Genomic DNA, 25,473 nt, shown 5'->3' on the forward strand with positions numbered 1-25,473 from the left:
ATTTTCTCCTGTTTTCAATGCTTTCTTTTCTTTCTTCGTCTTTCCTGATCTTCCTTCTACACTATCCTCACTTCTCTCTGGCGGACAGACACAGCCTATTTCTAAGCCAGGCAACACCTACAAGCAGGCCAGACTGGGAGGCTACAAAAGTAATCGTAGTAAGAGCTCGGGCAAGGCAATGGCGAATCTAAATAAAACTGGTCACCAAACATTGTACATATACAAACTCCTTAGCTCGGCAACAACAAAACTAAACGCCAAAGCTTTAGAATTCTGGGAAACGCAACACACTAGACAGTTTAGTTAGAAAGAAAAGGCCCGACTCTGGACCTCAGCATCCAAAAACAAGGTGACCCCAATATTAGCCCAAACTAAATACTGGCTCCTCAACAAAGCATACTGGACCCCGGCGGACTGACAGCGATGGGGCTCAGAGATAATGACATATGCTGGAACTGCCATAAGCACAAAGGAGACCTCGCTCACCTTATCCTCTACTGCCCCAAGGTCAAGACTTTCTGGGACAATATAAGAGTCTTCATGAATACCACAATGAGACACCCAATTCAGCATGACTTCCTAGGGCTAGTAGCAGCCTTCCTGTCCCCCAGAATCGACTCCAAAAGCGATAGTGAGCTAATCGACCTCCTGCTAAGAGCAGCGGTCAAAACTGTACTGGCTAACTGGAACAACACAGGAAAGGCAACCTTTAGGAGTTGGCTGAATTGGATCACGTTCCTAAAGGGGCGGACAACATAACAGCGGAAAGCTTCCCACACTCCACCACAAAAGGCGAGACGTGGCTCCCCCTAGACAACTACCTGGGCTCGCACAAACCACCTTAGACAGAGACTACTATTATTATTATTTATTTAACTTGTAATGCGCAACAGCTACCCACAGTGGGTTTCCCGGCGCTAGGGATAGACTCAAGAAGAAAAGAACATATCAGGTAATACCATCAAACTCAGGACAGTGGGGCTGACTAAAGACAAAGATCACTCAAAAAGCAAAGTCTTGAGTCCCTTCCGGAAACGTAACAGATTATTCTCTAATTTTAAGACAACTGGTAGGGTGTTCCAGAGCTTGGGGCCTAAATGAGCGAAAGATCGCCCACCTATTCTAGCAAGTTTAAATCTCGGGATACTAAAGTCTCCATTGCCAGAAGATCTAAGGGTGCGGTGTGTCCTATATGGTTGAACTAAGTTCTGTAGGTATTTCGGGGCTGTGCCCTGTGTGATCTTAAACAGGTAACATAAGGCTTTAAATTTAATCCGGCTTGAAATTTTAAGCCAGTGTAAGTCCCGCAGAGCAAGCGATGCTGAAGTTCTCCTGGGAACTTTCCGAAGCAATCGGGCAGCCGCATTTTGGACTACCTGTAGAATTTTAATGGTTGCAACATCAGCTCCCAAATAGAGAACATTCCCGTAGTCCAGGCGGGAAACAACCAGCGCCTGGACAACAGTTCTCTGAGTGGAGAGGGGCAGCATCCATAAGATTTTCTGTAGCCATCTTAAGGTGACAAAACAGATCGCAGCAACCTTTTTAGCCTGTTGCCTCATAGATAACTTGTCGTCAACAAGAAAACCAAGATTACGCACCACTGTAGCTGGTTGAGGAAGTGATCCCATATCGCTAGGCCAGTGTTGGGGGCCCCATAGATTTTTATTTTTGCCCAGTATCACCACTTCTGTCTTCTCCCCATTTAATTTCAGACAGTTCCTCTGCATCCACTCGGCCACACGTACCAGGCTGAGCCTTAAAGAAGAAGGGCTGTTATCATCACTGCCAGACAGAGAGAAGACAATTTGGGTGTCGTCAGCATAGGAGTATAGCGTCAGCCCCGCTTCCTCCACAATGGTGGCCAGGGGTCTTACGTAGATGTTAAACAGTAAGGGGCTGAGTATAGACCCCTGGGGAACACCATAAGCCGATATACAAACATCAGATGTCGCCTTGGCTGAAAAAAACCTGGAAGGTACGCCCTCTCAAGAAGGAGGCAAATCAGGCTTAAGCCGGACCTGCCACTCCCAGGGAATGATGAGATTTCAGGAGGATGGAATGGGGCACGGTATCGAACGCGGCACTCAAATCCAACAGGATGAGTGCAGATGTTTCACCTTGATCGACACCGTGTCGTAAACTCTCCGTAACTCCGAGAAGCGCAGTCTCTGTGGAATAGTGGGCTCGGAAGCCAGACTGGGAAGAGTGTAAAAAACCAGAACTCTCCACAAGATGATTCAATTGAGTATTGATGTGCCTTTCCAGGATCTTCGAACAGATGGGCAACAGGGAAATGGGTCTGAAGTTAGCAGGATTAGAGGCATCCGCACCAGCCTTTTCTAGGAGGGGCACCACCATCGCATGTTTCCAGGCCTGGGGTACATGAGATTCCCTTGAAGAAGCATTAAGCAAATTTATAAATACCTGATACAGGTTTGGGTCTAACATCTTCATAATCTTAGCAGGTAGAGAGTCTCGAGGAGACCCTGACTTCACACTGTTCAGGCATGCAAGAAACGAGGCATCATCGAACAGTTGCCATTCCGTGAGCTTCACTGGAATAACAGGACTTTCGGGCAACAATAAAGGTCCAGTCAGGGATTTCTCTGTCGAAGGGGGAGAGCTCAAGGAATCGTAGATGCGCTCAACCTTAGAAATAAAAAACTCTGCCAGCGACTGACATTGAGCCTCATCCAAAGGAGGGGGAGTTGGAGTTGTATCAGCTCCTGCTAATTTCTTAACAACAGAAAACTCGGGGACAGTTTTGTGCTTGCGTTACCGTGTTCACAGTGTAAGCAGCTCTCGCACTTTTGGACTGCTTATGGAAACCATTAAGGGCTTCCTTATAGGCCACTTTCCGCGAGACGGAATAGTTACGCCTCCATCTCCTTTCAAGTGCCTTACAGTTGGCCCGAAGAAGCTTCAACTCCTCTGAGAACCACGGCACAGGCTGACGATGTGACATGAAACACTTCAATGTCAGAGGAAGCATGGAGTCCACTGCATTACTCAGCCATTTGGATACCACATCGTTGAGCTCTGATACGGGCCGATCAGCATCTGGAAGAGACCCTAAAAAATGCCGATTAAACTTAATGGTATCGAGTTTACCCCAACGACGTATCTGCACGTCTTTGCTTTTACTACTCCTGACCTTGGTCTTGTTTAGTGGCAGAGAGAAAAATACAGCATAATGGTCAGACCACTCCAAAGGGAGAGCGTTCTGTGAGCAATCATATTGAAGATTTGAGAAGATTGGATCCAACAGATGACCCTCAGAGTGAGTAGGTCCGGAGTTACACAATAAGAGATTAAGGACTTCGAGATCAGATAAGAGATGTTGACTTAAGGTACAGGACGAGTCTTCTAAATGAAGATTTAAATCTCCAAGAATAGTGAAGTTAGCCACCGTCAGCATCAAAGGAGCTAGAGCTTCCACCAGGGAAGACACCCAGGAATTGGCATTACCTGGAGGGCGATATATCAAAATACCCGACTAAGTCAATTGGGCATTAATTGTAAGCTTAAAAAGGGCAGCTTCACTTCCACGGAGAGGGAAAGTTTCAAGTTGGCATGTGTACAAAGATTTAAAAATTATAGCTATTACCCCCCCTTTGCCTGTATCTCTGTCCTTTCTCATTATTACATAGCCATTCAGGATGGCGGCTGCAATGTCTGGCCCAGAGCTCTCGTGGAGCCAGGTCTCAGTTAAAAAGACAGCATCCAGATTTTCATCGACAATAAAGTCCTGAATATAAAACTTGTGCTTGGGGGGGGACCTACAGTTGATATTCCAAAATTTCAGCTGAGAGTGAGCCAGGGCAATTTTATTTTTCCTCAGCCTACCGCGTGCTTGAGTACGAGACATTCCTTTGCACCTTGACATTTTTCCCACATGAAATGTGCAGCCCGAGCATATGAAATTATGCGCTGGTAGGACACACGAAATACAGTTGGCGTGTGGAGCTGGCCTCAGTTGTTTAAGTTCCTCACCGGTATACTAGCCTCCCCACAGCCCATACATTGGTGTGCGGCAAATGAATGACCACGCCACACTTTCCTGCCCACTCTTCCCCTCTTCTCTTTCCCCTACCCTCCTTTTTCTCCTCTTTACTTTCCTAGCACGAGGGCAGTACGCAGAACGGCCGTGTGCCAATATACACCAGTACCATGCCAGACAACGACAGTATCATGCACCTAACTATGTCAACTTTATGCCCAGTGTAACCTTACCTTAAGACACCAGTATTGCCTTCACTTCACATGTTCTGTTAAAATCTTTTTAATAAAATCTTTTGAAATAAAAAAAAAGAAAAAAGACTTTCACCTTGATGATTGTTGTTACACCCTCTTGAGAGGGGTTGTACATTGTTTTGCCAACTGTAATTCTGTACATTTTTCTAACTTTTGGAAGTGTATGCACGATGGATGGCAGTTTTTGTGCACTTCAGTAACCCTGTATTGGTTATTATGTCAATGGTTAAGGCTACAGGACTTATCTGTTCACTGGGAAACGTTATGTCAGATTCCTTAGTAGTGATGTATTTAGATTACAAAGTTATGTCCAAGCTAATAGACCTGCATTAGTATTTTGAAAAGCATGTGTTTAAGGCAATAGGTGCTTTGGAGTGGATTGTTACTACGCCAAATCTTGCAGAAAGCTGTAGTAGGCAAGTGTTTTGATGACTACACTGAACAAACTATAGATAGATAGTTTTAGGTAGACTAGGATTGACCTGTGGTCTAAAGTCAAGGTGCAATTGCTGCATTGTATCAAGGAGGGCATGGAGGGCGGAGTACTTTTCCAAATGAACAACACTTTGCAGATATTGTCCTGGAAAGTGAATGGCTTAAGGAGGGGGACGTGTAGAAGAAAGATTTTACAATATCTGAGAGTTTCCCCCGCCCAAGTCTTGGTTATCCAGGAGACTCATCTTCTTGAGGCAGAAATGAAAGATATATTAAAATCACAGAAATGGGTGGATTCCTTTGCATGTACCGACTAGACGGCAGGTATTAGGGGGTGTGGAATCTTTTTAAAAAATCATCTAAAGCACAGATTTTACAATACATGGGTGACCCAGAGGGAAGAAGGTTGATACTGAAGGTCACTGTCAGAGAGGTCCTCTTTACATTAGTTGGCTATTACGGTCCGAATCATGATGATCCCTCTAACCTCCAAACTTTGTTTTCACATTTATTGGACTTCCCTGAGCCGGTGACAATGGCAGGTGACTTTTATATCTTTCTTGATCCAAAATTGGATAAATCTCCCATCAGTAGAACAATCACCCCTTTCGAGATCAAGGGTATCCCTCTTGGCAATAATTTCCCAATTGGGCCTTAGTGATATCTGGAGAGAAAGGTCAGCGCAACAGATGGGTGTATCGTATAGGAATTTTAAGTGAAAACACAAGTCACGAATTGATTATATACTGATCAGCCCTACTCTTAGAGACAGAGCAAAGGACATAATAGATCTGCCATAGCACAAGTTGGACCACTCTAGTATTAGCACTCTGCTACTAGAAGAGGACAAAATTAGCATTCTCTACTGAGAAAGAAACTAATTTTTAGCTGAAAAATTACTAGCTTGGAAAATCAAAGCAGACCAGTTCCGGAACCATATTAAGGAGATCTCAGTGGGTAATGGAGAACCCCACATTTCTTCAGATAATGGTATAGGAGAGGCCTCCCTGGATTATTTGCAGGAGATATATAAAGCGAACTCCACAGATGATAAATTTAAGGCAAAATTTTGGTTGGAGAATATCACTTTAACACTTATCAGCCCCAAACAACAACTAGACTTGGGGCAGCCCATCACGCAGGAGGAAGTGAGAAAAGCATTGGCGAGTGTTTAAATTTGGATATCAAAAAATTCTTTAAAAATATTAAACTTAAGCTCCTGCATGGTTTTGCCAGAATATGGGTAATGCTAAGGAAGGTGACAGGTCTCAGTTACTTCTCTAAACTAGCACCACTTTGAGACTCCCCAGGTTTCCCAGAATGCCTTCGTGATAGGCTAGCGATCCCACTTAGAGATGCTGGATTTAAAGTATGGGAAGACTTAGTCAGCAATGAAACATTTATTTTATGGGAGGATCTAACAAGGAGAGTGAGTAGTGGCCTCTCAAGATTTAAATATATCCAGTTACATAGTTGGGTACAGTCCCAGTTCAGAAAGGAAAAAAGTATTGGTGAGGGAACCAGTTTGGAGCAACAGCTTGTGGTAAGGCCAGTAGGTAAAAAGGAGGTCTCCTGTTGGTATTGGGCCATAGAAGAGGAGGTGGATGGGGAATTCAAGCTGGCTGATGAGCTGTGGAGTGGATTGTTGCCTAACGAACAGTGTGAATATGTATGGCAGGAATCTTTCAAAATCCTCTTTAACATAGTGAAACCAGCATGGTTGAGGAGGAATCACTTATTTACGGCTCATCGTGTATACCTATCCTTCCTCAGGTTATCAAGAAATGTTAAAGGCTCTCAAATTAGCTGTAAAAAATGCGGTTTTGTAGAAGCCTCGGACCTCCATATGTTTAGAGACTGTCCCTCGATCCAGGCATTCTGGGAAGATGTACACAAAACATTGGAGAGTATACTGGGAGTGACAATTACAGATGACTTAAAGCTAATACTCTTTGGCTTAAATACCCAGGTACCAGGACCAGCTAAACTCCTTTTTATTTTATTCAATCTTACTGGCAAGAAGACAAATCTGTAGACATTGGGTCGAACCTGTCCCTCCGAAACACTTGGATTGGTTGACTTCTTTGTATGAAACATCTTAAATGGATATGGCCTGAGTATGTAGCAGGAAAAAGATCACATACTGGGACTTGTTGCAGTGGAGGTGATGTATTTTTTTTCCTTTTTGGTCCAATGATTATGCCAACTGGGCACTTCTTGGACCAAGCTGCATATGCTCATGGACTATGGGGCATCAAGAAGGTCGAAAGCGTCTTTTAGACCAATTTGAAGTGATACCTAACCTCCCTATATCAATGGGAAGTGGCTTTTTGGTCTGAAAACACACCCCTTTGGGCTGATGGTATCGAGAGAATCCGAGGGAAGAGCCCATGTCAACCTAGCCTATTGAAAAGGGGAATGTACAGATGGTCTGCACACTATGGTTACTGGCGAATGAGGACAAAAAAAGAATTAGGCGATTGACTGAGGGGACAAATGCCCCGGTCAGGCAACAACCACAATCCCTGTCAAGGAGAACAACAAAAGTCAGTAAGTTACCATGTGCTTAACACTCTGGTAGCTTGGCACAAAAGCAGTTAAGCTTATCTAGAGGCAATGTGTAAGCATTTATTCAGCACACAAACAGCAATAAAGTGAAAGCACAATACAAGAACAATCCTAGACCAATTTAGACAAATAAAGTAAATTTAATAAACAAAATGACACAAAAAATGTAAACTGATTATGAATTGATAAAATCATTAGTGAAAAATGGTGCCAAAAACATCAAAGTGCCAACTGCAGGCCAATGGTCACATGAGGCCGGGACAAAGCCAAAAGTTAAGGCTGACCCTGATGGAGCATGGGTTGGATACAGGTGCCAGGTTGTATTGACTAATACCGCTTTTGAATTTCCTTGGTCTGCCGCTTTGACCTGCCGCCACTTCAGAGGACTGGGGGCAGAGGACTGCAATCCCCAGCCTGCCAAGCGGCCACAACCCCAAAGCACCGGGGGACATGCCTGGAGGCGCACAAGATGCCAGTAGTGCTCCCGCAGCGTGGAAGCCGTTTTTGCATTTCCTTGGTCTGCCGCTTTGACCTGCCACCACTTCAGAGGACTGGGGGCAGAGGACCTCAATACCCAGCCTGCCAAGCAGCCACGCCACTCCGACAATGCACTGGGGATGTGCCTGGAGGCACACTAGTAGTCGGGAGGGCTCCCATCAGCATCACACCCAGTAGTGCCCAACTTGGACACAATCTCATTAGACATGCTTCAAGCAGCCCTGCTGTCAGCACTTGACACTAAATTGGACCCCATCCGACATCGACTCTGCACTGGAAAAGAACCTCTCTGTATTGACAACCTCTTTGCAAAAGGACTATGCCCCTCTTATTACAAGTCTTCCTCCCTCAAAGCCCACGATCTTGATCACTATCTCCAATCCTGTGGTAGTGTCAAAAGGGCTGGACTTAGAGTCATGTGTACCGCCACACAGCAGCCCAGTCTCATGGCAGCAGACACAATGGTACCAACCATGACCCGGATTGACCCCCAGGACCGTCTAAACATTTATAGGGGGAAAAATACCCTTGACCCACCCTCTTCTCAGTCCCGCCAACCTCAGAGTGTTAAAGTAGGCAGACTGTATTGTTCAGAAGACAGGTGGGAAGGGCTTGATGTCATGCACTCTGGGGACATTAACTACCACTCTCCTAGACTGGGCTCTGTCCATCTCCCATCTGAGTCTACCCTGCTTGTTGTGGTGTTAGCTAATGTACAGCGCCTCGATCCTGGGACTAAGGAAGACTTTTCCAGCTGAAGAATAAGGTGGTGCACTGGCTTAATGCGAACATTGCTCCTGGGCTTAGGGTGGAAAACCAAATTCTTATGGTGCACCGGACACAGTGAGTTGGTAGCACCAAGAAATCTTTGCAGGGTGGTTGTATTCTGGTCATTTTAACAATTCAGCTATTGTAAATCGAATTTTAAGTATGGTTGAGTGTTCTGATTATAGGTGTTGGAGTTCAGCAATCTTAGCACTCCCACTGTGATTTTTTTATAGACCCAGAGATCACCAATTAGGGCTTCAGCATGAGCGGCTTCCTGACTGGGGCCTTAGGGCCGTACTGAAGGGATTAGAGGGGTAAGCACAGCAAATAGTTTTCCTTGTCCGAGCTCATTGGAAGATTGCGATTGATGCAGTGTGAGTTCCTTGGACCCCATGGTACCTGTACCACAGGGAAATATCCCGCCCCCTGAACAGGTATCCAGTATGAATGGAGGGTGCAAGTTTCTTTCTTGGAACATTGTGGGGCTGGTAAGTAAGATTGAGAATTCTGAATGTTGAAAAGCTTCGATGTGATATGCCTCCAGGAAACTTGGGCTATAGATAACAGTTATCACCTGGATGGCTATAAAACCCTCTTTGTTCCAGCTATCCCGTCTATGTCAGGGAGAGCTAAGGTGGGCCTTATTAGCCATATTTCGCTAGCTGTCCTCTGCATTTCCTTTACATCACTTTATGTCGCTCCTAATTTACATATGATGTTGCTGTCTAGTGGTAAGAGCAAGCTCCTTTTGATACATTTTTATAATGCAGGAGTTACACATCAGGATGAGGGTAACATAATGCAGCTGGGGTCTGTACTACGGGGTGGCATTTTGGAAGGTCAGAGTTGCCATTACATCTTCTTAACAGGGGATTTTAACATTCATTTGTGTGGGGATATCAGGCAAGGAGGAGTGGAAGCTATGGGCTGTGCACAACAAGCAGGCTTGCACATGGAACATACTCCACAGGTTACTGAGCTTAATTCCATCCTGCTCAAATTTGATTTAATATCAGTCATGAACAAGCTGCCCCTGGGGACAACAGATATCACTCCCACCTATATTGGGAGAGAGTGTGAGACCTTCATAGATTTTACTTTTGTATCCACCCCTTTCTTTTCCTTGGTCACTGATTTTTCTGTCCAGGTGAGTGAATGTAGTGACCACAACCCCATTTTTGTTGCAACAGGATGGTCCAGAGTACATGGACACACCAAGGTGGGGGGGGGGGGGGGCTGGTGACCCTCTCACAGTGGTGCAAGCGGGAGGAGAATAAAATGGGGGTGTATTGCCCCAGATCTATTTCAGGAGTCCCTCTCAACGCAGTGTCGCAGGGAGTTGTCTCTCTGCCTTGATGGTGAGGCAAGCGCTTCGAACATCTTGGGTGCATTTGGAACTATGTCCACTGTTATAAAGAGGTTACTACGGGCCCTGGGTGGGGGCAGTGAGCTACTAGGCCCACGATGGTTTGACTCTGTGTGCCCCCAGGCTTCCAGGAACCTGAGACAGGCCTTGAGTGTTAAGCCCCGAGATCTGGTGGTGGTCAAAAGCCTACGTAGAGCATACATGACTGCACTAGCAACTTGCAAGTCCACCTTGCAGGAGGAGGCCTGGACTGATTTAGTGGAGGCAAACACATTGCCTAATAGCTCTAAGTTCTGGGGCATTATTGATAGCCCACCTTTATCCAAAGATAATGTTAACTTATTGGATGCCCAGATCACATTGAATTATTGGGTGCTCTATTTTGAGGGTATCTTTCAGTCAGCCACTATGCTAACTGAGGGGCAAGAAAGGGTGGAATGCAAGGCAGAGCTCGTCTTCACCATCCAAGAGGTGAGAGCTGGTATATTGGGGCTGTCTAAAAGTAAGGTACCGGGTCAGACAGGATCTCACTAGACCTCTACATTGCCCACTTAGAAACCTGGGCGCCTGTCCTCACAACTGGTATCAATGCTAAAGTTCAGGATGACTGCCCATATTCTTGGGCTTTATCGACTATAGTATCTGTGTTTAAAAAAGGAGATCTGGACAGCACCTCTTGTTACAGGCCCATTTCCCTCCTAGACTCTGTGGTGAAGGTGGTGGGCCGCATGATTCTTGATAGACTTGTAGCCAGGGCTGACAAAAGCAACTTTCGAGCCAAGATCAAATACGGCTTCCGCCCAGGTGGTTCCACTGTGGAACAGTGTTTAAATCTAAACTTGGTTCTGTATAAGTATACCGTGGCTCGCACCAGCTCCATACACCTAGCCTTCATGGACCTGTCCTCAGCATTCGATTGTATTAACAGGTCAAAGCTGTGGCAGTTGATGTCATCCATTGGCATTGACAGTAATATTATTTTTTTACTAAGGGATCTTCACCGAGACTCGAGGGAGGCTGTCCATTATTCAAAGGACCTGAAAGTGTCCCGCCAGTTTGACGTTAAGAAGGGGGTGCTTCAGGGTTGTATCTTAGCACCCTTCCTCTCTAATTTATATATAAACTCCCTAGGGAAGGCCCTTTTGGCATCAAAAGCTGACTGTCCCCAGAATGGGGAGTGTAGCCTGCAGGTCTTCTTATATGCGGTCAATGTAGTCCACCTGGCGAGGAAAGATAGGGGCCTACAACTTCTCCTGAACTCTTTTGCCTCATTTATGGAGGACCTGGATCTGTTGGTTAACCATTCCAAATCTTACATCATGCAGGTGGGACCACGTAAGGCCAAGAAGCCTACGTTTAAACTCGGCAGTACCCAAGACCAACATTTTCTCCGACTTGGAAGTAGTGTTTGACGATTCCTTGAGCTGGTGCCCCCTGCTTACTCGAAAGAAAGGGGACCTAGTGAAAGCTTCTGCAGCTGTTTTTAATTTTGCCAGCAGAGTGGGAGGGAAGCCAATAAGGACTCTCTTAAAGATTTAACAAGCCAAATGTATCTCAAAGGCTAGTTATGGAAGTGAGATATGGGGTCAAATTGAGATAGGGGCTGTGCAAAGTGCTGAAAACTCTTTCTTGCAAAGGGACCTTTCCGTCCTGCAATGCATCCTGTCTTATGTCATCCATGAAAAATTGGGGATGTCCTTCCTCTCAGATGAATTGGCCCTCCATCCCCTTGCGTTGTGGCTTAACTTCTTGCATGCTCGTGACGGCCGGGAGCCGTCACGCGTCACAGTGGGCGTGTGCGGAGGACAGCCTCCGGCCATCTGAATCCCGCCCACTAATTAAAATGCCCGCACAGTGCGAAAATGTGCGCTGCATGCAAGGGGTTAAGATCTGGGCTAACCAAGAGAACATACTTAGCATAGACGTCCTACGGGATTGTCTTTCTCTTGATCATGTCTCACGTATCCGATGGCTCCAGTATAAAAGAGTCGGCTTCGCCAGGCTAGGCAGAGTAGAACTATTTACGAACCCTGAGTGTATATGTAAGAGAGACCTTGTTTGGGCCAAAGAGTTTTTTTTAAGAACATGTTGTTGTGAAAGAGGGGAGAAAGAGCTGTGAAAGCCCAGTGTGCGTAAGTAAATTATGCTGAAAACTGTGCCAACGACCAAGCCATATCTCTTAGGGCTCAAAAGCATTTATGATTGTTTTCTATTGACGAGGTTTCGGCTTGACCTCTTTCATTACCTCCCACAGAGGTCAGTGCCTCATGCCCTGCGGCTGCGACTGTGAATCTCCTCAGGACATGATGCACTTCTTCTGTCCTAGAGCAGGTGAGTAAAAAATTTTTTTTTGTTGGCCTGTAGCTTACTAAGTGACAATTTTAGCGTTATAGCTTGTGCTGGGGGTATATTGCACAGTATTCTTTGTGTTTCTGATACATTGTATAGACTGCTAATGAAATTATGCGCTTCACTTCCTCTAATGCATATTTTGGAATTGAGAACTTGATTTTCTGTAATGTCATAATATTCTCCTCCAGGTGGGACTCCGTTTACATGGTGGGTCAGCCGGACCGGTGAAAAACAAACTTACTGGGGTGGATCACTTCCAGGAATTCAACAGTGTGCGTGTGGGCTGGAGGAAAACTGTTGGGACCTGAGGCACTATTGCAACTGTGACGCAGACAAAATCGAATGGTAATTAACATCTTTATATATGTAAGCAGCAATGTTTGTGTTGAATATCTTTCAAAATAAGATACTGTGGGGAAATGTCATGTTTGGAGACTTGACCCTTAGAGGTCAATGTCAGAGTTATGCTTGCTAAAAAGCTATGTTTAAATGACATATTTGAAACTTTCAAACCTCTGTCTGTGAGCCAGGGGACTATTCAAGGAGTTTGAAATTCATTTATCAGACTACTGATGTATGTTGTTCATTGGATCTCTGCAAAGTTAAAGCATTTTAATGTGAACACGTAAATCAGAAACACATGGATGTAAAATTCAAATCTGTAAATATCGAGTAGATATCCTTCTGCAGAGTAGAGGTGGAAAGAGCTGGGGGATTGTAGAGTTCTTTCACTATCATGAGGGCAATGAGGGGCACATAGGGGACTGGAGGAGAAAGGAGTACGAAGTATCCTTCACACTCTCCGGCGACACGGGGCCCATCCGTCGCCATCCATTCGGGCAAACCGCAGGCGCTCTTGTGGTGCCAAATGATGCAGAAGTAGTGGGTAGCAGAGGCCTGGTGCCCACCTGTAGTGCCCTGAGTGCCATTTTAACAAGGCGTAAAAGCTGCATGCCCGGGTTAGGGCTCAGGGAGGATGCCTGCTGATACCTTCATGGCACCCATATGTCACTTCAGTGGGTAGAGACATGGACTACGTCCCTCCTGAGGTCCGGATGGTGGAGTCGAGACCAGCACTGCAGCAGGACCCAGGGCTGGTGTTCTAGAGTCCCAGGGCCCACTGAAGGAAGAACCAGTGGCTGCGGAGCGGCGGGGCATACCTGCGAGGGTGCCATATCCCTCCCTCTGAGCTGTATTGGCTGTCTCCTCTGGGCAGCATCGGAAGGCGTAAGCCCCTGCACCTTGGGACGACTGAATCAGGCTGGGAGCCAATGGCGAGCACCTTAAGGCCAGGCAATTGCAGGGGACTGAGTGGTGGTCGAGACCCCCTAGCCGCCGCCTGCCCCTGGGAGTGAGCAGCAACACGGGCCTCTGGACCTGGGGCGGTGGCTGAGGTCGGTGGACGGCACAATTTCAGCCCTTGACCCCGCCTGTCTCGCTTGCCACCACTTGCTGCGGAGGGTCTAGCACACCTTAACCAACCCTTGGAGATGGAAGGAAGAGTTGAAATCCTGCCTTAAAGACATTTGTAAAGAAGTCACAGACATATAAGAGAGAGTGGATGACCTGGAACACATGATCAACGCTCCCTCCGAAGACCAAAGAATGCTATGGAGGTAGGTGACAGCCCTAGACCAACAGAACATAGAGATCCCATCTAAGCAGGAAAACTTGGAAAATAGAAGTCGCCGCAATAACATATTCATACGGCGAGTCCCCAAAGGAGCAGAAGGCAACAACATCCTATCTTGCACAGCCGATCTTCTCCACAAGATCAGGGGGGATGAGGACACTTCCCCTCCATTTCTTGACAGAGCACACCAGGTTGGTGTGGGCCTGGGACGTAAAGAAGCAATCCCGGATATCCTGACCCATGTCTATTTCTTCTCAGATAAAGAGGCGATCGTCTTGGCTGCCGGAGGTAAAGTAGTATTGATATTTCGCGCCCACACAATGCAACTATTCCTAGACCTGCCCCCTTCACATTATGGAAGCCACAAGAATTCAAGCCGGTCACTTCAAGCTTCACGAACAGGGGATTCGCTATCAATGGGGCCACACATTCACCCTTTTGTTCCAGTGGGAAGGCAGACGTGGATTGCTCAGATCTCTTTCGGAGGCCAAGCATCTGGTTGGTCTCCCTGAAGATGCTGGCAACCATGCTGACCCAGAATCCAGGGACCCAGCTGAGAAAAACCTGTGACCAGTTTAGACCAAGGTCCGGCTACATTGCCCTGACCAACGCCAAGTGTAGGGAACTTTGCAGGAAACTAAAAGACATTATTCATCATCTCCGAAACCTTGGAGGGGCTCCATCACCAATGCGGTCCACCACCAGCTCCCTGTGAACCGGGCCTCACCTATCCATGCAGCTGCCAAAAACCCCTTGTAGCATCCCGCCCTGTGCCTCTCTGACTGCATGGTGGCAGCGGTGGGCCTGTGGCCTGTAGGTGGACCACAATCTTTTATTAAACAATTTAAGGTTATCTGCCTCCAAGAGACATGGGATGTGGAGTGTGAAATGTTCTTAGAAGGGTATAAAGCATTCTCTGTGCCAGCAACTCCATCTATTAGAGGAAGACCAAAGGGAGGATTGGTGATCTTTGTCTCTGTTTTGATAACCTCGAGTATCCTCACCATTAATGTACAACGTTCATGTGTCCAGGGTATTGTTTTGTCTGCCAAAAGCAATAGGGTTGGGCTTGTTAATTTTTATAATGCTACTAATACCACCTTAGCATTTAATGAACTAAATGTACTAGACAAATATATTAATGTCTCCATGAAGAAACACAGCCTTAATCTAATGGTCATGGGAGATTTTAATGTGCACCTCTGTGGCGATCCCCTTAGGAAGTGTTTACGGGATTTAAACTGCGATAGAGCAGATGGGCTACATTTTGCACATACAGCAGAGGGTGAATTTTGTAATTCCATGATGAATGATTTAGTTCTAACAATGGGCATGGAAATTAGAGATCCCGGTAAAAGCTTTGACACTCCGACTTTTAAGGGGCATGGCAGAGGCACGTTTATTGACCACATGCTATTCTCTGAAGCTCTGTTGCCTTTCTTAGAATCCTTTGATATTAACAAAAGTGAGTTCAGTGATCACAACCCCCTTGTGGTTTGTCTCAGGGGTTTTGGTCTCTCAGATGTCATGCCCTCTCGCCTTGTAAGCAATCTGACAACGACTGATGGGAGGCGGCGCTTAAAGTGGTCAACTATTACCCCAGACCTTCTGTATAAAAATATAGAGGAATCCTGTGCAGATGAAATTGTTAATTGTACAGGGACAGATCCGGTGGGGGTGCTTAATGCCTTTCAATCTTTGGCGTCAGGGTTACTTACGAAACCATCTAAGGGAAACTCAGAGAAATGCGGGCCAAGGTGGTTTAACCAAGAGTGTTCAAAAGCTGCCCGTAATCTGAAGGCAGCATTGGCAGTGGTACCGCGGAATCAGGAGAAAATCCGACTCTGCCGCAAAGTATATAAGTCCTCCCTTAAAACACATAAGGAGACTTTGCGTGTGGAGGCCTGGAATGAGCTTTTGGACCCCGAGACTCTAAATAGTAGTACGAAATTCTGGCAGTTAGTAAAAAAACCATTCCTGTCAGAACAACCGGGGGACGGGCTGGAGTGCTGTATAATGAAAGAGGATTGGTTTCGTCACTTTGAATCACTGTACTTTTCGGCCGACCCTGGCATTGGTGTGAGCTTTTCTAGTGAATCTAAAGGAGTACTCAGGTTTGAGTGTGGCGAAGTACTTGAAGCCATAGAAGGTTTAACATCAAACAAAGCTCCCGGCCCAGATGGCATCCCCCCTGATTTATTTAAGTCCAGACCACACTTCTGGGCTCCTATCTTGCTGGCGGTTTTCAATGCTGCCACTGTGGTAGGTTGTCCAGTGACCTGGGGGGTGTCAACCATTGTCCCGGTTTTCAAAAAGGGAGATAGGGGTAGCCCATTGTGCTACCGTCCAATCTCCCTAATTGACTCAAAGGTTAAAGTTATCGGGAGAGTTCTGTTGAGGAGAATCACTAGTTGGGCATCCGCAAATAATGTCATGTCTATATCTCAATATGGATTCTGTGAGGGCAGATCCACGATAACTCAGTGTCTTAATTTATTCCTCATACTCAGCAAATACACGGTGGCCCAGAAGGGTACGATCCACCTCGCCTTCATGGATCTGTCATCAGCCTTCGACTGTGTTAACAGGGGGAGGCTGTGGCAGCACATGAGGGCGAGGGGAGTCGACACTGGAATTGTCGACTTCCTGGAGGATATGCACCATCAAACCAGTGCCAATGTAAGATATTCATCTAATGGGGACACCACTGATAAGTTTATGATAAAAAAAGGAGTACGTCAGGGATGTATTCTTGCCCCTTTTCTTTTTAATTTCTATATTAATGATTTGGATGCAGCACTACAATCTATACAGGCTGACTGCCCCAGAGTAGGCAGAAGGGGCATCCCCGTGCTGTTATACGCGGATGACGCGGTTTTAATCTCGCGCACGGAGAAGGGGCTCCAGGCACTTTTAACTGCTTTTAATGTTTTCATGTCTGATAGGGACCTAATGGTCAATAATTCCAAGTCCTATGTAATGCAGGTTGGCCAACGCCCAAGAAAGAACTTTGTATTCAAGCTTGATGATAGTCCAATTCCGGTAACAGAGACTTTTTCCTATCTGGGTGTGCTATTTGACTCGAAGTTAAGTTGGGCCCCTCATCTGGTGAAGAAGAAGAATGATATGTCGAGGGTTAATGGAACCATCCTTAATCTTGCGAAAAAGATAGGAAAGAAACCAATAACTGCAATGATTAAGTTATATAATGCCAAGTCTGTAGCCACGGCGGTATACGGCAGTGAACTGTGGGGCTATGTGTCTAATACTCAATTACAGGTCATCGAAAACACTTTCTTTAAACGGTTACTATGTGTCCCTGCGAGTACCCCGAACCTTGTTGTGCATGAGGAGCTAGGGACACCGTTTTTATGCGATAACCTAGCACTGAAGCCACTGATCTGCTGGGTTTCGCTGTGGCTTAACAAGGAGATACCACTCACTCATCAGATTGTACGGGATGTAACATCTCAGGATAGCTGTATGCGCATCCCGTGGCTAAAATACTTGAAATCTTGCTTTGAAATGCTGGGGTGCGCCAATTTGTTCTCCCATCCGAGTGGCATTGTGAAGGGGGACATAACAGCGGTTAAAGAAGCCTATCTTAAGCTTAAATTGGCGGACAGAGAAAGTGTGGAAGTGCTGAAACCAAGTGTCAGAAAGTTTATCATGCTTAAGTCGTGTGGTGGAATGGAGCCCTACCTGGCTTGCGCCTTCAGCTCACATGAAAAGTTCTTGCTGACTAGGTTCAGATTTAACACTTTTCAGCAGCTTTTAATAAGACCCAAATCAGACATTTTTAGCAAACATGTAGCTCCCTGTGGCTGCGACGGGAGGTCTCCTCAGGATATGCTACATTTTATATTTTTATGTAGGTTTTATGATTATCCTAGACGCTACTTTCTTGTTGATTTGCTGAGAACACTGGATTTTAAACAAATTAGACCTGCCCTTATTTATTTGCAGCTCTTGCACAAGGATTGTGTACTCCATATTTTGTCGTTTTTAAAACTTGCACTGAGAATAAGAACTTGCTTAGACCTATGATCTTAACGATCATGATGATTTTTAATGATATCTGTGTATAATGTTTTTAATAATGTATTGATGCGTAATTTGAAAATGTAATCAATGTATGTACTTTTTATGGTTTGAAATATTAACCGAAATAAAGTCTCATTTGATTTGATTTGATTTGACCACAATCCAGCATATCATGATGTGTCCAGACTGCTCCCAAACAGCCACCCCGATGACCATCATTCCAGGAGGATTACCCTTTTAGCAGGTCTGGTGCATTTTGTGTTGGCCAGCGCAGGATTTGGAGGCCCCCATTGGGCCAGGTTGGCCCGTTGTTCATTTTGATTGTTCTCTGCCTTTTTTTCTCTTCTTTTCTCTCTGTTTTCACAAGTCAATCTCGCTCATGGGTGGGAATCTCCATTACATACTAAAATCACGGACAGGAACAGGGGGAATGGGCACCACATGAAGTTTATGGACACCCTTGACACCATCCTTGGGTATTCACACGAATATTGGGAGACATTAAATTGATATCCCTGAATGTTTGGGGTCTAAATTCTCCCAACAAACGCTAACCAGTTTGGCGATACTTATTATATCACAACCCTGATATACTCCTTCTGCAGGAGACTCACCTGCTGCAAACAGACTGTCACTGCATAGCTCACCCGCGGTACGCAAAGCATTTCTGGGTATACATGACGTCGAACACACTGGGAGTGTGCATTTTGTGAAAGGCGGGTTTTTATTCATCGGTCACTAGTGTAGTGCGTGACAGAGACTGATGATATTTGATGCTCCATCTCCTTAAGAGTCAGCGGGAACTTACCCTATGTAATCTCTTTGCCCCTAACACCTCACAGAACATTTACCTCAGACGAATCTGGAAAGAGTAATTGGAGGAGGTGGATTGAGGCATCCTGGTGGGAGGAGATTTTAATCTGCTGTGGGATCCCACCCTTGACCGTAGAGGACCTACATTCCAAAACACAGGGGCCATGACACAACAGCTTAAGCGTGACTTGGGTAATCTGGGCCTGGTCGATGTTTGGTGATGCAAACACCTGAAACGAGGGATTACACTTTTTTTCTCCCATGTTCACTCGTCTTACTCCTGCATAGACCACATCTTTGCCACACACTCCCTCCCCCACTGTGTTCGCACTGCCAACATATATGACATCTCCATCTTATACTAAGGCACACGTAGAACTGATTTGGGAGGGTATCGGCACCTGACCAAGGCCCTGCCGCCCTGATGTCTGCCACCACACATCTTACAGGACCCCGTTGATGTTGCCGAAATCTGGAAAAGCATAGCTGAATACTTTTCACTCGATAATCTCCTCGACCTTTCACCACACACTCTTTGGGATGGTGTTACAGCCACCATCCAGGGTACAATCACATCTATCATCAAATGTGCGGAGGAGAGAAACCAGGCTAGTTGAGTCCAAACTCACTACCAAAGTTAAACAACTAGAACAGCAGGACAAAACAAACTCCTCTCCACACACCAAACGGCAACTGGCAGGGCTGAGGGGACAACTCTGTGCACTTAGATTAGGGAGGGCAGACTGGGCACTTTTGACATTAAAGCAGCGCTACTATGAGGTGGGTAGGCTCCTGGCCCGTTGACTCTGTCAGCTGCGCGTTCAGGTGCATATTGCTAAGCTGAGGTCAGAGGATGAAGGCTGGTTGACAGATGAGGGAGACATGCATCAGAGTTTTTATGAATACTTTCAAAATCTCTACTTGCGGAAAGAACCCGATCCTGAGCTAATCACATCTTATTTGGACTCTTGTGTATGGGAGCCGTTGCCCCCCTGCCACGCCACCCTTCTTGACGAGCCGATCACCACTGAGGAAGTGATAAAGGAAGTGGGGGCCCTTCCCTTGGGTAAGACACCTGGCCCACATGACCTTCCCGTTGCCTTTTATTGGCTATTTATGCCTGTCTTGCAAGACAACCTGGTCCGCTTGGTTAACTCCTTTTCTCATGTGTCGGGACTCACGCCTTCGATGGCCTCTGCGGATATCTCCCTCATCCACAAAGCTGGCAAGGACCCAGCCTCCTGCTCTTCCTACTGCCCCATTGCCTTGTTCAATACAGATGCAAAGATGTTCACTAAAATACTGGTGCAATGGCTGGAAACCTATCTCCCAGGCCTTATTGAGCCAGATCAGGTCGGCTTCATCCGCCACAGGCAGAGAGGGGAAAACGTCCGCTGAATAGCGCATCTAATGGAAAAAGCAAATTGCCATAACATCCCCACATGCCTTCTCTCCTTGGATGCAGAGAAGGTGTTTGACAGGGTCAAATGGGTCCTTCCTATGCGCGGCCCTTGAAAAGATCGGCTTAGGCCCAGGAATGATCATGAAGATAATGGCCTCCTACATGGCTCCAGAAGCAAGAGTCTGGGTTAATGGGCAGCTGACAAACTCCATCACTATAAGAAGAGGAACGCAGCAGGGGTGCCCTCTTTTCCCCCTGCTGTTTGCACCGGCAGTGGAACCCCTAGCTATAAAGATCCGCACACTTTCAAAGGTGTCCCCTTTGGGAGACGGCAGTACAAAATTAGCCTTTTCGCAGATGACCTTCTCCTCGCGCTTACCCAGCCTGAAGCCTCGCTCCCTAGGGTAGTGGACTGTCTCCCAGGGTATGAGGAATCCTCAAGCTTCCAGATAAATATGACCAAATGATCTTTACTTAACTTAACCATACCTGCCCAAGACCTTCCTGGCGCTACAGCGCCTGGCCCCCATTTAGTGGTCCCCCTGACTCGATTAAATACTTGGGCATCAATATCACACCCAAAGTCTTGACCTGATTGTATGCTAAGTGGCCGCCCTTATGTCGTGCATTCCTGGGTGATCTCCAGAGACAGACTCCTCTGCATGTGTTCTGGCTCGGGCGTGTTAACGTTGTTAAAATTAACATACTACCGCAAGTCCCTTATCTCTTTCAAATGCTACATATGCCAGTCCTCCAAGACCTGATCTTACGGTTGCATGTGAATTGCATACTTTTGTCTGGAACGACAATTGACCCAGTATACCTAATGTCCTGTTATTGCTCCCACAGGACGAGGAGGTTTAGCCTGCCCTACCCTACTAGAATACTACTGGGCTGCCCATTTGCACTACATTTTGGAGTGGGTAGTTTGGGAAAGCGACAAAAACTGGTTCCACATGGGCAGGGCTGTGGCGTGCCTTCCGCTATGGGACCTAGCATGGCTACCCAAACATGCCTGACCATCTGGAAGCCCCTCAATTAATATCTAAAGTGCATGGAGTTCACCTGCTTTACCCCTGTGTGACTTCGCCTGCTCCAACTCTGCCTAGACCACCATCTGTGCTATACCTCCATACTTCACATCACTCCTCATGAGCCTTGATACTCTGTGACATGTAAGAGTTGCCCATTGACCTTCCCCTCCGCTCTCTTGGTTACTGTCCTTGACATATCCCCCTCCCTGCCCTCACGGACACAAACATCAGCAAGAAGCTACATTTGGACGACTTCCTTCCTAAGGGGCTCCAACCCGTTTGACTCTTTTACAGCATGACAGAACCTATTAGTCTACCAACTCTCTGCCTAGGCTAATGCATAAAAGCCCATACGCTCCTGTGAGCCCTAAGAAGCTGTTGACTGTTGACTTTCGCTACAGGTTAACCAATGATATGAAATACAGCCTTAATAAAGCCTGACTATAGTGGGGTGGAGAGGTGCACTTACGCGCCTCCAAGCCCTTGGAGGTTTTCTTATCCCCACAGTTTGCAACATGTTTACAGTGTATTGTGGCATTGTCTGGCCTCCCTTGTTTTCCCTCTTTATCTGCATTGCAATGGATATTATAACCAATCCTGTAGACTAAGATGGCTTTCATTAGCGACCTATTATAGCTGAGAGGCGTCAATAGGGTATTGGATGTCGACTATTTGTTGTCTGTGACTTGCGTGTTAAAAATAATAAACAGACTTTAGGTAAAAAAAAAATGGTACCAGGCAGAGAAAGAGAGGGTGCAGCCTGGAGATGACTGTGCAGTAAGGCGGTAATGACGGTACTCAGGTAGTGCTATGGAGGGGTTTAAATTAGGAAAAATCAAAGGTACGGAAAGCAGTGGTGGAAGGGGGAGCAGGAGATGACTACGATACAGGAAAGCTGTGATGTTCAGAGGTGGGATATGGAGGTGACAGTAACCGCAGTGACTCCTTGTAAACAGGGGGCAGCGTCAAAATCAAAGGGTGTTGTGGTAGAACGTCCACCACAACACCCACTGCACACCCCTTTCACGGTAAACATAGCGTAAAAGGGGGCCTTATTTACAAGGCAGCATTAAGTTAAGCCACGTTAAGTGCATATGCCCCTGGGATTTTTCATGGTGAAAAATCCTTCCCTATGGGTAAAAAAACATTTAAGCACATGTACTCCTTTTTATTTATTTATATACACATAACTTATTAATATGTAACATGGGATTCACAAATCAGTCCTAGATCTACTCTGATTAATACAGATTGCCAGGAGGATTTATACAATCCTTTTGAATGTCAAGGTAGAAACCATTTACTCTATACTTACAGGTAAAATCTTGGGCGTCAATTTCTGCTTACATTTTATGAAAAAGACAATTGTATTAATTGGCATTGTTGATCTGGCATTTTTTGCATACATCCAAGAAATAAAAACGTTATTAATTCGCTCTAATGTAGGATTTTAGCTATTCACCACTAGGCACCAGGTGACATATAGTCTAGTCAAAATAAGCCATTTTCTTTAGCCCCTAAAATGTGGCAGAGTAAAGCATTAAAAGACACCTGGTGGCCCGCACTGGATATGGTATATTCTATTGACCTTAAAGAGTGTGTTGCCCTCTCTTGATGAGCCTATTAGCGAGAAAACCTCACACTTTTGAAGCTTCAGCAGATTTTGCACAGTAGGCACGCATTTTTGTGTTCCTCCAAATGACTTTAAATTTTCCCTTGATAAAACCGCTCAAACACTTCAAGAGCTTCGTGATCTAAGGACATTCTGATGTTAATGATTGCTCAGCATTTTTATTGCTTAGACAAAGTACAAATAGCTCTCTAAGGGGATCTAATTCCTGACGAAAGTATTTATTTTATAGAAAGAGATGACATTCAGGTTTTTCATACCTAAGCCATTAGCATGTGCGTACAACAATGTTCTTGACGCTTTTAAGTCAAAAAGTCATATCAATGTTAACAATCATTTGTCCACACTGTACATTGCATTAACGTATAAATCATACCATGATTTTGCTGTTTCTACGAATGCATTATAATAGATATAACTGACTATATTTATCTGTGGTAATATTTCTAGATCTAGTGTTTCTGCAAAAAGTTTCGTGTGGTTGAGAGCAATAAAAGAAAATGGAATTGGAGATTTCCCATACATAATTGTTCATTACTTGTAAAAACAATGAAGGGCAGATTAACGAGCCCCTTCCTAAACTTTTGCGCCATCGTTGCGTCACTTTTGTGACACAGTGTAAACAATGCTGTCAATTTACAACATGACACATCTAAGGAGATGCGTCATTTTGTAATACCCCACGTGAAATTACACCTGCATCAGGTATAATGTATGCAGTGCGGGCTTTCCCAAGCAGGAAAACCTCGTAAATGTGACACAGTGAAATCTTCAACATTTCACTGTGGCACTTCTAGGATGCCACTGCGTCAAAACCTTAGCAGGCGTAAGGGGTGACGTAGTAAAGTAAGTATAGGCCTCAACATGAATTTCTGGAGTTGCGCTTGCTTGTGATACGATTCCATCAATGCATGACTTTTAGGCCAACAGATGCGCCAGAATTTCTGACGCATCTGTCAATCCTTGCGCCATGGTATGCCGTATTGTAAATACGGTGCATCCATAGCGGCGCAAAGGTATCGCAGGCAGCGCCGGGAAATTGACGCATCTCTACAGATGCTTCAGTTTCTTGTAAATCTGCCCCTGAGTGTTCAAACGATGCAGCAATCTACACACATTAATACATGCTAATATTAGTGCCTATTCAAACAGCATACATCACAGACGTTTCTGTGGAACTGAGATAATCACTTTTATTGTAGTTCAGCTGACTGGTACCCTTTTATTTAGCATCAGAAGAATACTATCTTATTTGCAGCATATGTACTCTAAAATATTAACAGCTCTCTGCAAAGTGTTACTTATCCCACTCAGTTATCTTATCGGCTGTGTTAGTAGCAATAGAAACCTCTTCAGTAAAATGGACCAAAAGAGAGACACAGCTGCTCAAGCCTACCAAGAAGCAGCTGGTGGCAGAGGACTTGGATGGCAGTATGGAGAAGGGGATTGAGATGATCAATATATTGGGCTTTGAAAATTTTTACTAACCCAAGGCTGCAAGATGGAGGGCCTGAGGACTGACCCCATAGCCAAAGAGGCCAGAGTGAGACCCAAAGGATTCTAAGAATCCCTGATGAGTAGCTTGATGTAGACCCAGCATGTGAGCTCTGTAGAGGCAGGGTCGGACTGGCATATAGGGAAGCTAGCAATGTCTAAAGGGCTGGTTTTACATTTCAGTGAGTGGACCGTTTGGGCTGGTATTTTTTTAATTTGAAGATATACATGTATAGAACAAAACAAAACCCTTTCAGACATAGTGTGATGCATAAAGTATGCAAAAAAGAAGCAGAGAACTCTGGGTAGTTCAGAAGTTTAGTTGGAAAGCAGCTCCTGTATAGAGCACCCTCAATACCAGCGACACTCTAAATTTGGTCACCTTAAATGTCTGCTTTTCTATCAAAGTCTTTAAACATAGGGATGCACAGTGCCATCCACACCGAGATAGAAAGGGGCAAAGTCTTTTGCCATTTCTACAGCAAAGTCATTAAGCATAGGACTAGCACAGTACTATCCATGCCAAGCTGTAAAATGGCCAAAACCTTTTACCACTCCAGGCACAGTATTACAGCTTTGGATTGGTAAAATACCATTCGAGTCAACCTGAAATGAATAAAAGCAACCCCTGACACATGTTTTGCTCTCATTTGAACTCTTCATAGAGATATAGCTTTGTCCAGTCACAAGGGAGCACCAAGTATATGTCAAAATATAACCCTTTCAGGCATAGAGTGATACATAAATTATGCAAAAAAGAAGCAGAGAACTCTGGGTTGTTCTCACGTTTAGATGGAAAGCAGCTCCTGTATAGAGCACCCTCAACACCAGCGACACTCAAACACACAGAGTTCAAAGCTGTAATACTGTGCCTGGTGTGGTAAAAGGCTTTGGCTATCTTACAACTCAGCATGGATAGCACTGTGTTAATCCTATGCTTAAAGACTCCAGCGATTCCCATGAGAGTGAGCACTCTGATTGGCTGGCTGTTCGAGGTTTACAAAATGAAATGGAGTCTATTATTGTTCACTGAGGAAACATTGCAGGTGTTGTGGAAATGAATTAGACAGTTATATAAAGGGGCAAGAGAAAGACATTCTGTTCCCCTAGATTTAAAGTAGAGGTCTCTATGGCATGACTACTGTATGAAAATAAATGTATGTTGTTTTTTAAAATTAT

At 45.4% G+C, this 25,473-nt stretch overlaps 1 protein-coding gene across 1 annotated transcript in view; it reads left to right on the forward strand.

Annotated features, from left to right (window-relative positions):
* LOC147732612 (contactin-associated protein-like 5) overlaps positions 1–25,473 on the forward strand; it is a 1,641,055-nt gene that overhangs the window by 1,300,589 nt on the left and 314,993 nt on the right. Inside the window, exon 14 of the mRNA XM_086957122.1 lies at positions 12,433–12,589. Coding sequence (XP_086813248.1) covers positions 12,433–12,589 — 157 coding nt within the window. The remainder of the gene's footprint in view (positions 1–12,432; positions 12,590–25,473) is intronic.

Source organism: Lissotriton vulgaris, chromosome 2_1 (genome assembly GCF_964263255.1).
Source record: "Lissotriton vulgaris chromosome 2_1, aLisVul1.2, whole genome shotgun sequence".
Lineage (NCBI taxonomy): Eukaryota > Metazoa > Chordata > Amphibia > Caudata > Salamandridae > Lissotriton > Lissotriton vulgaris.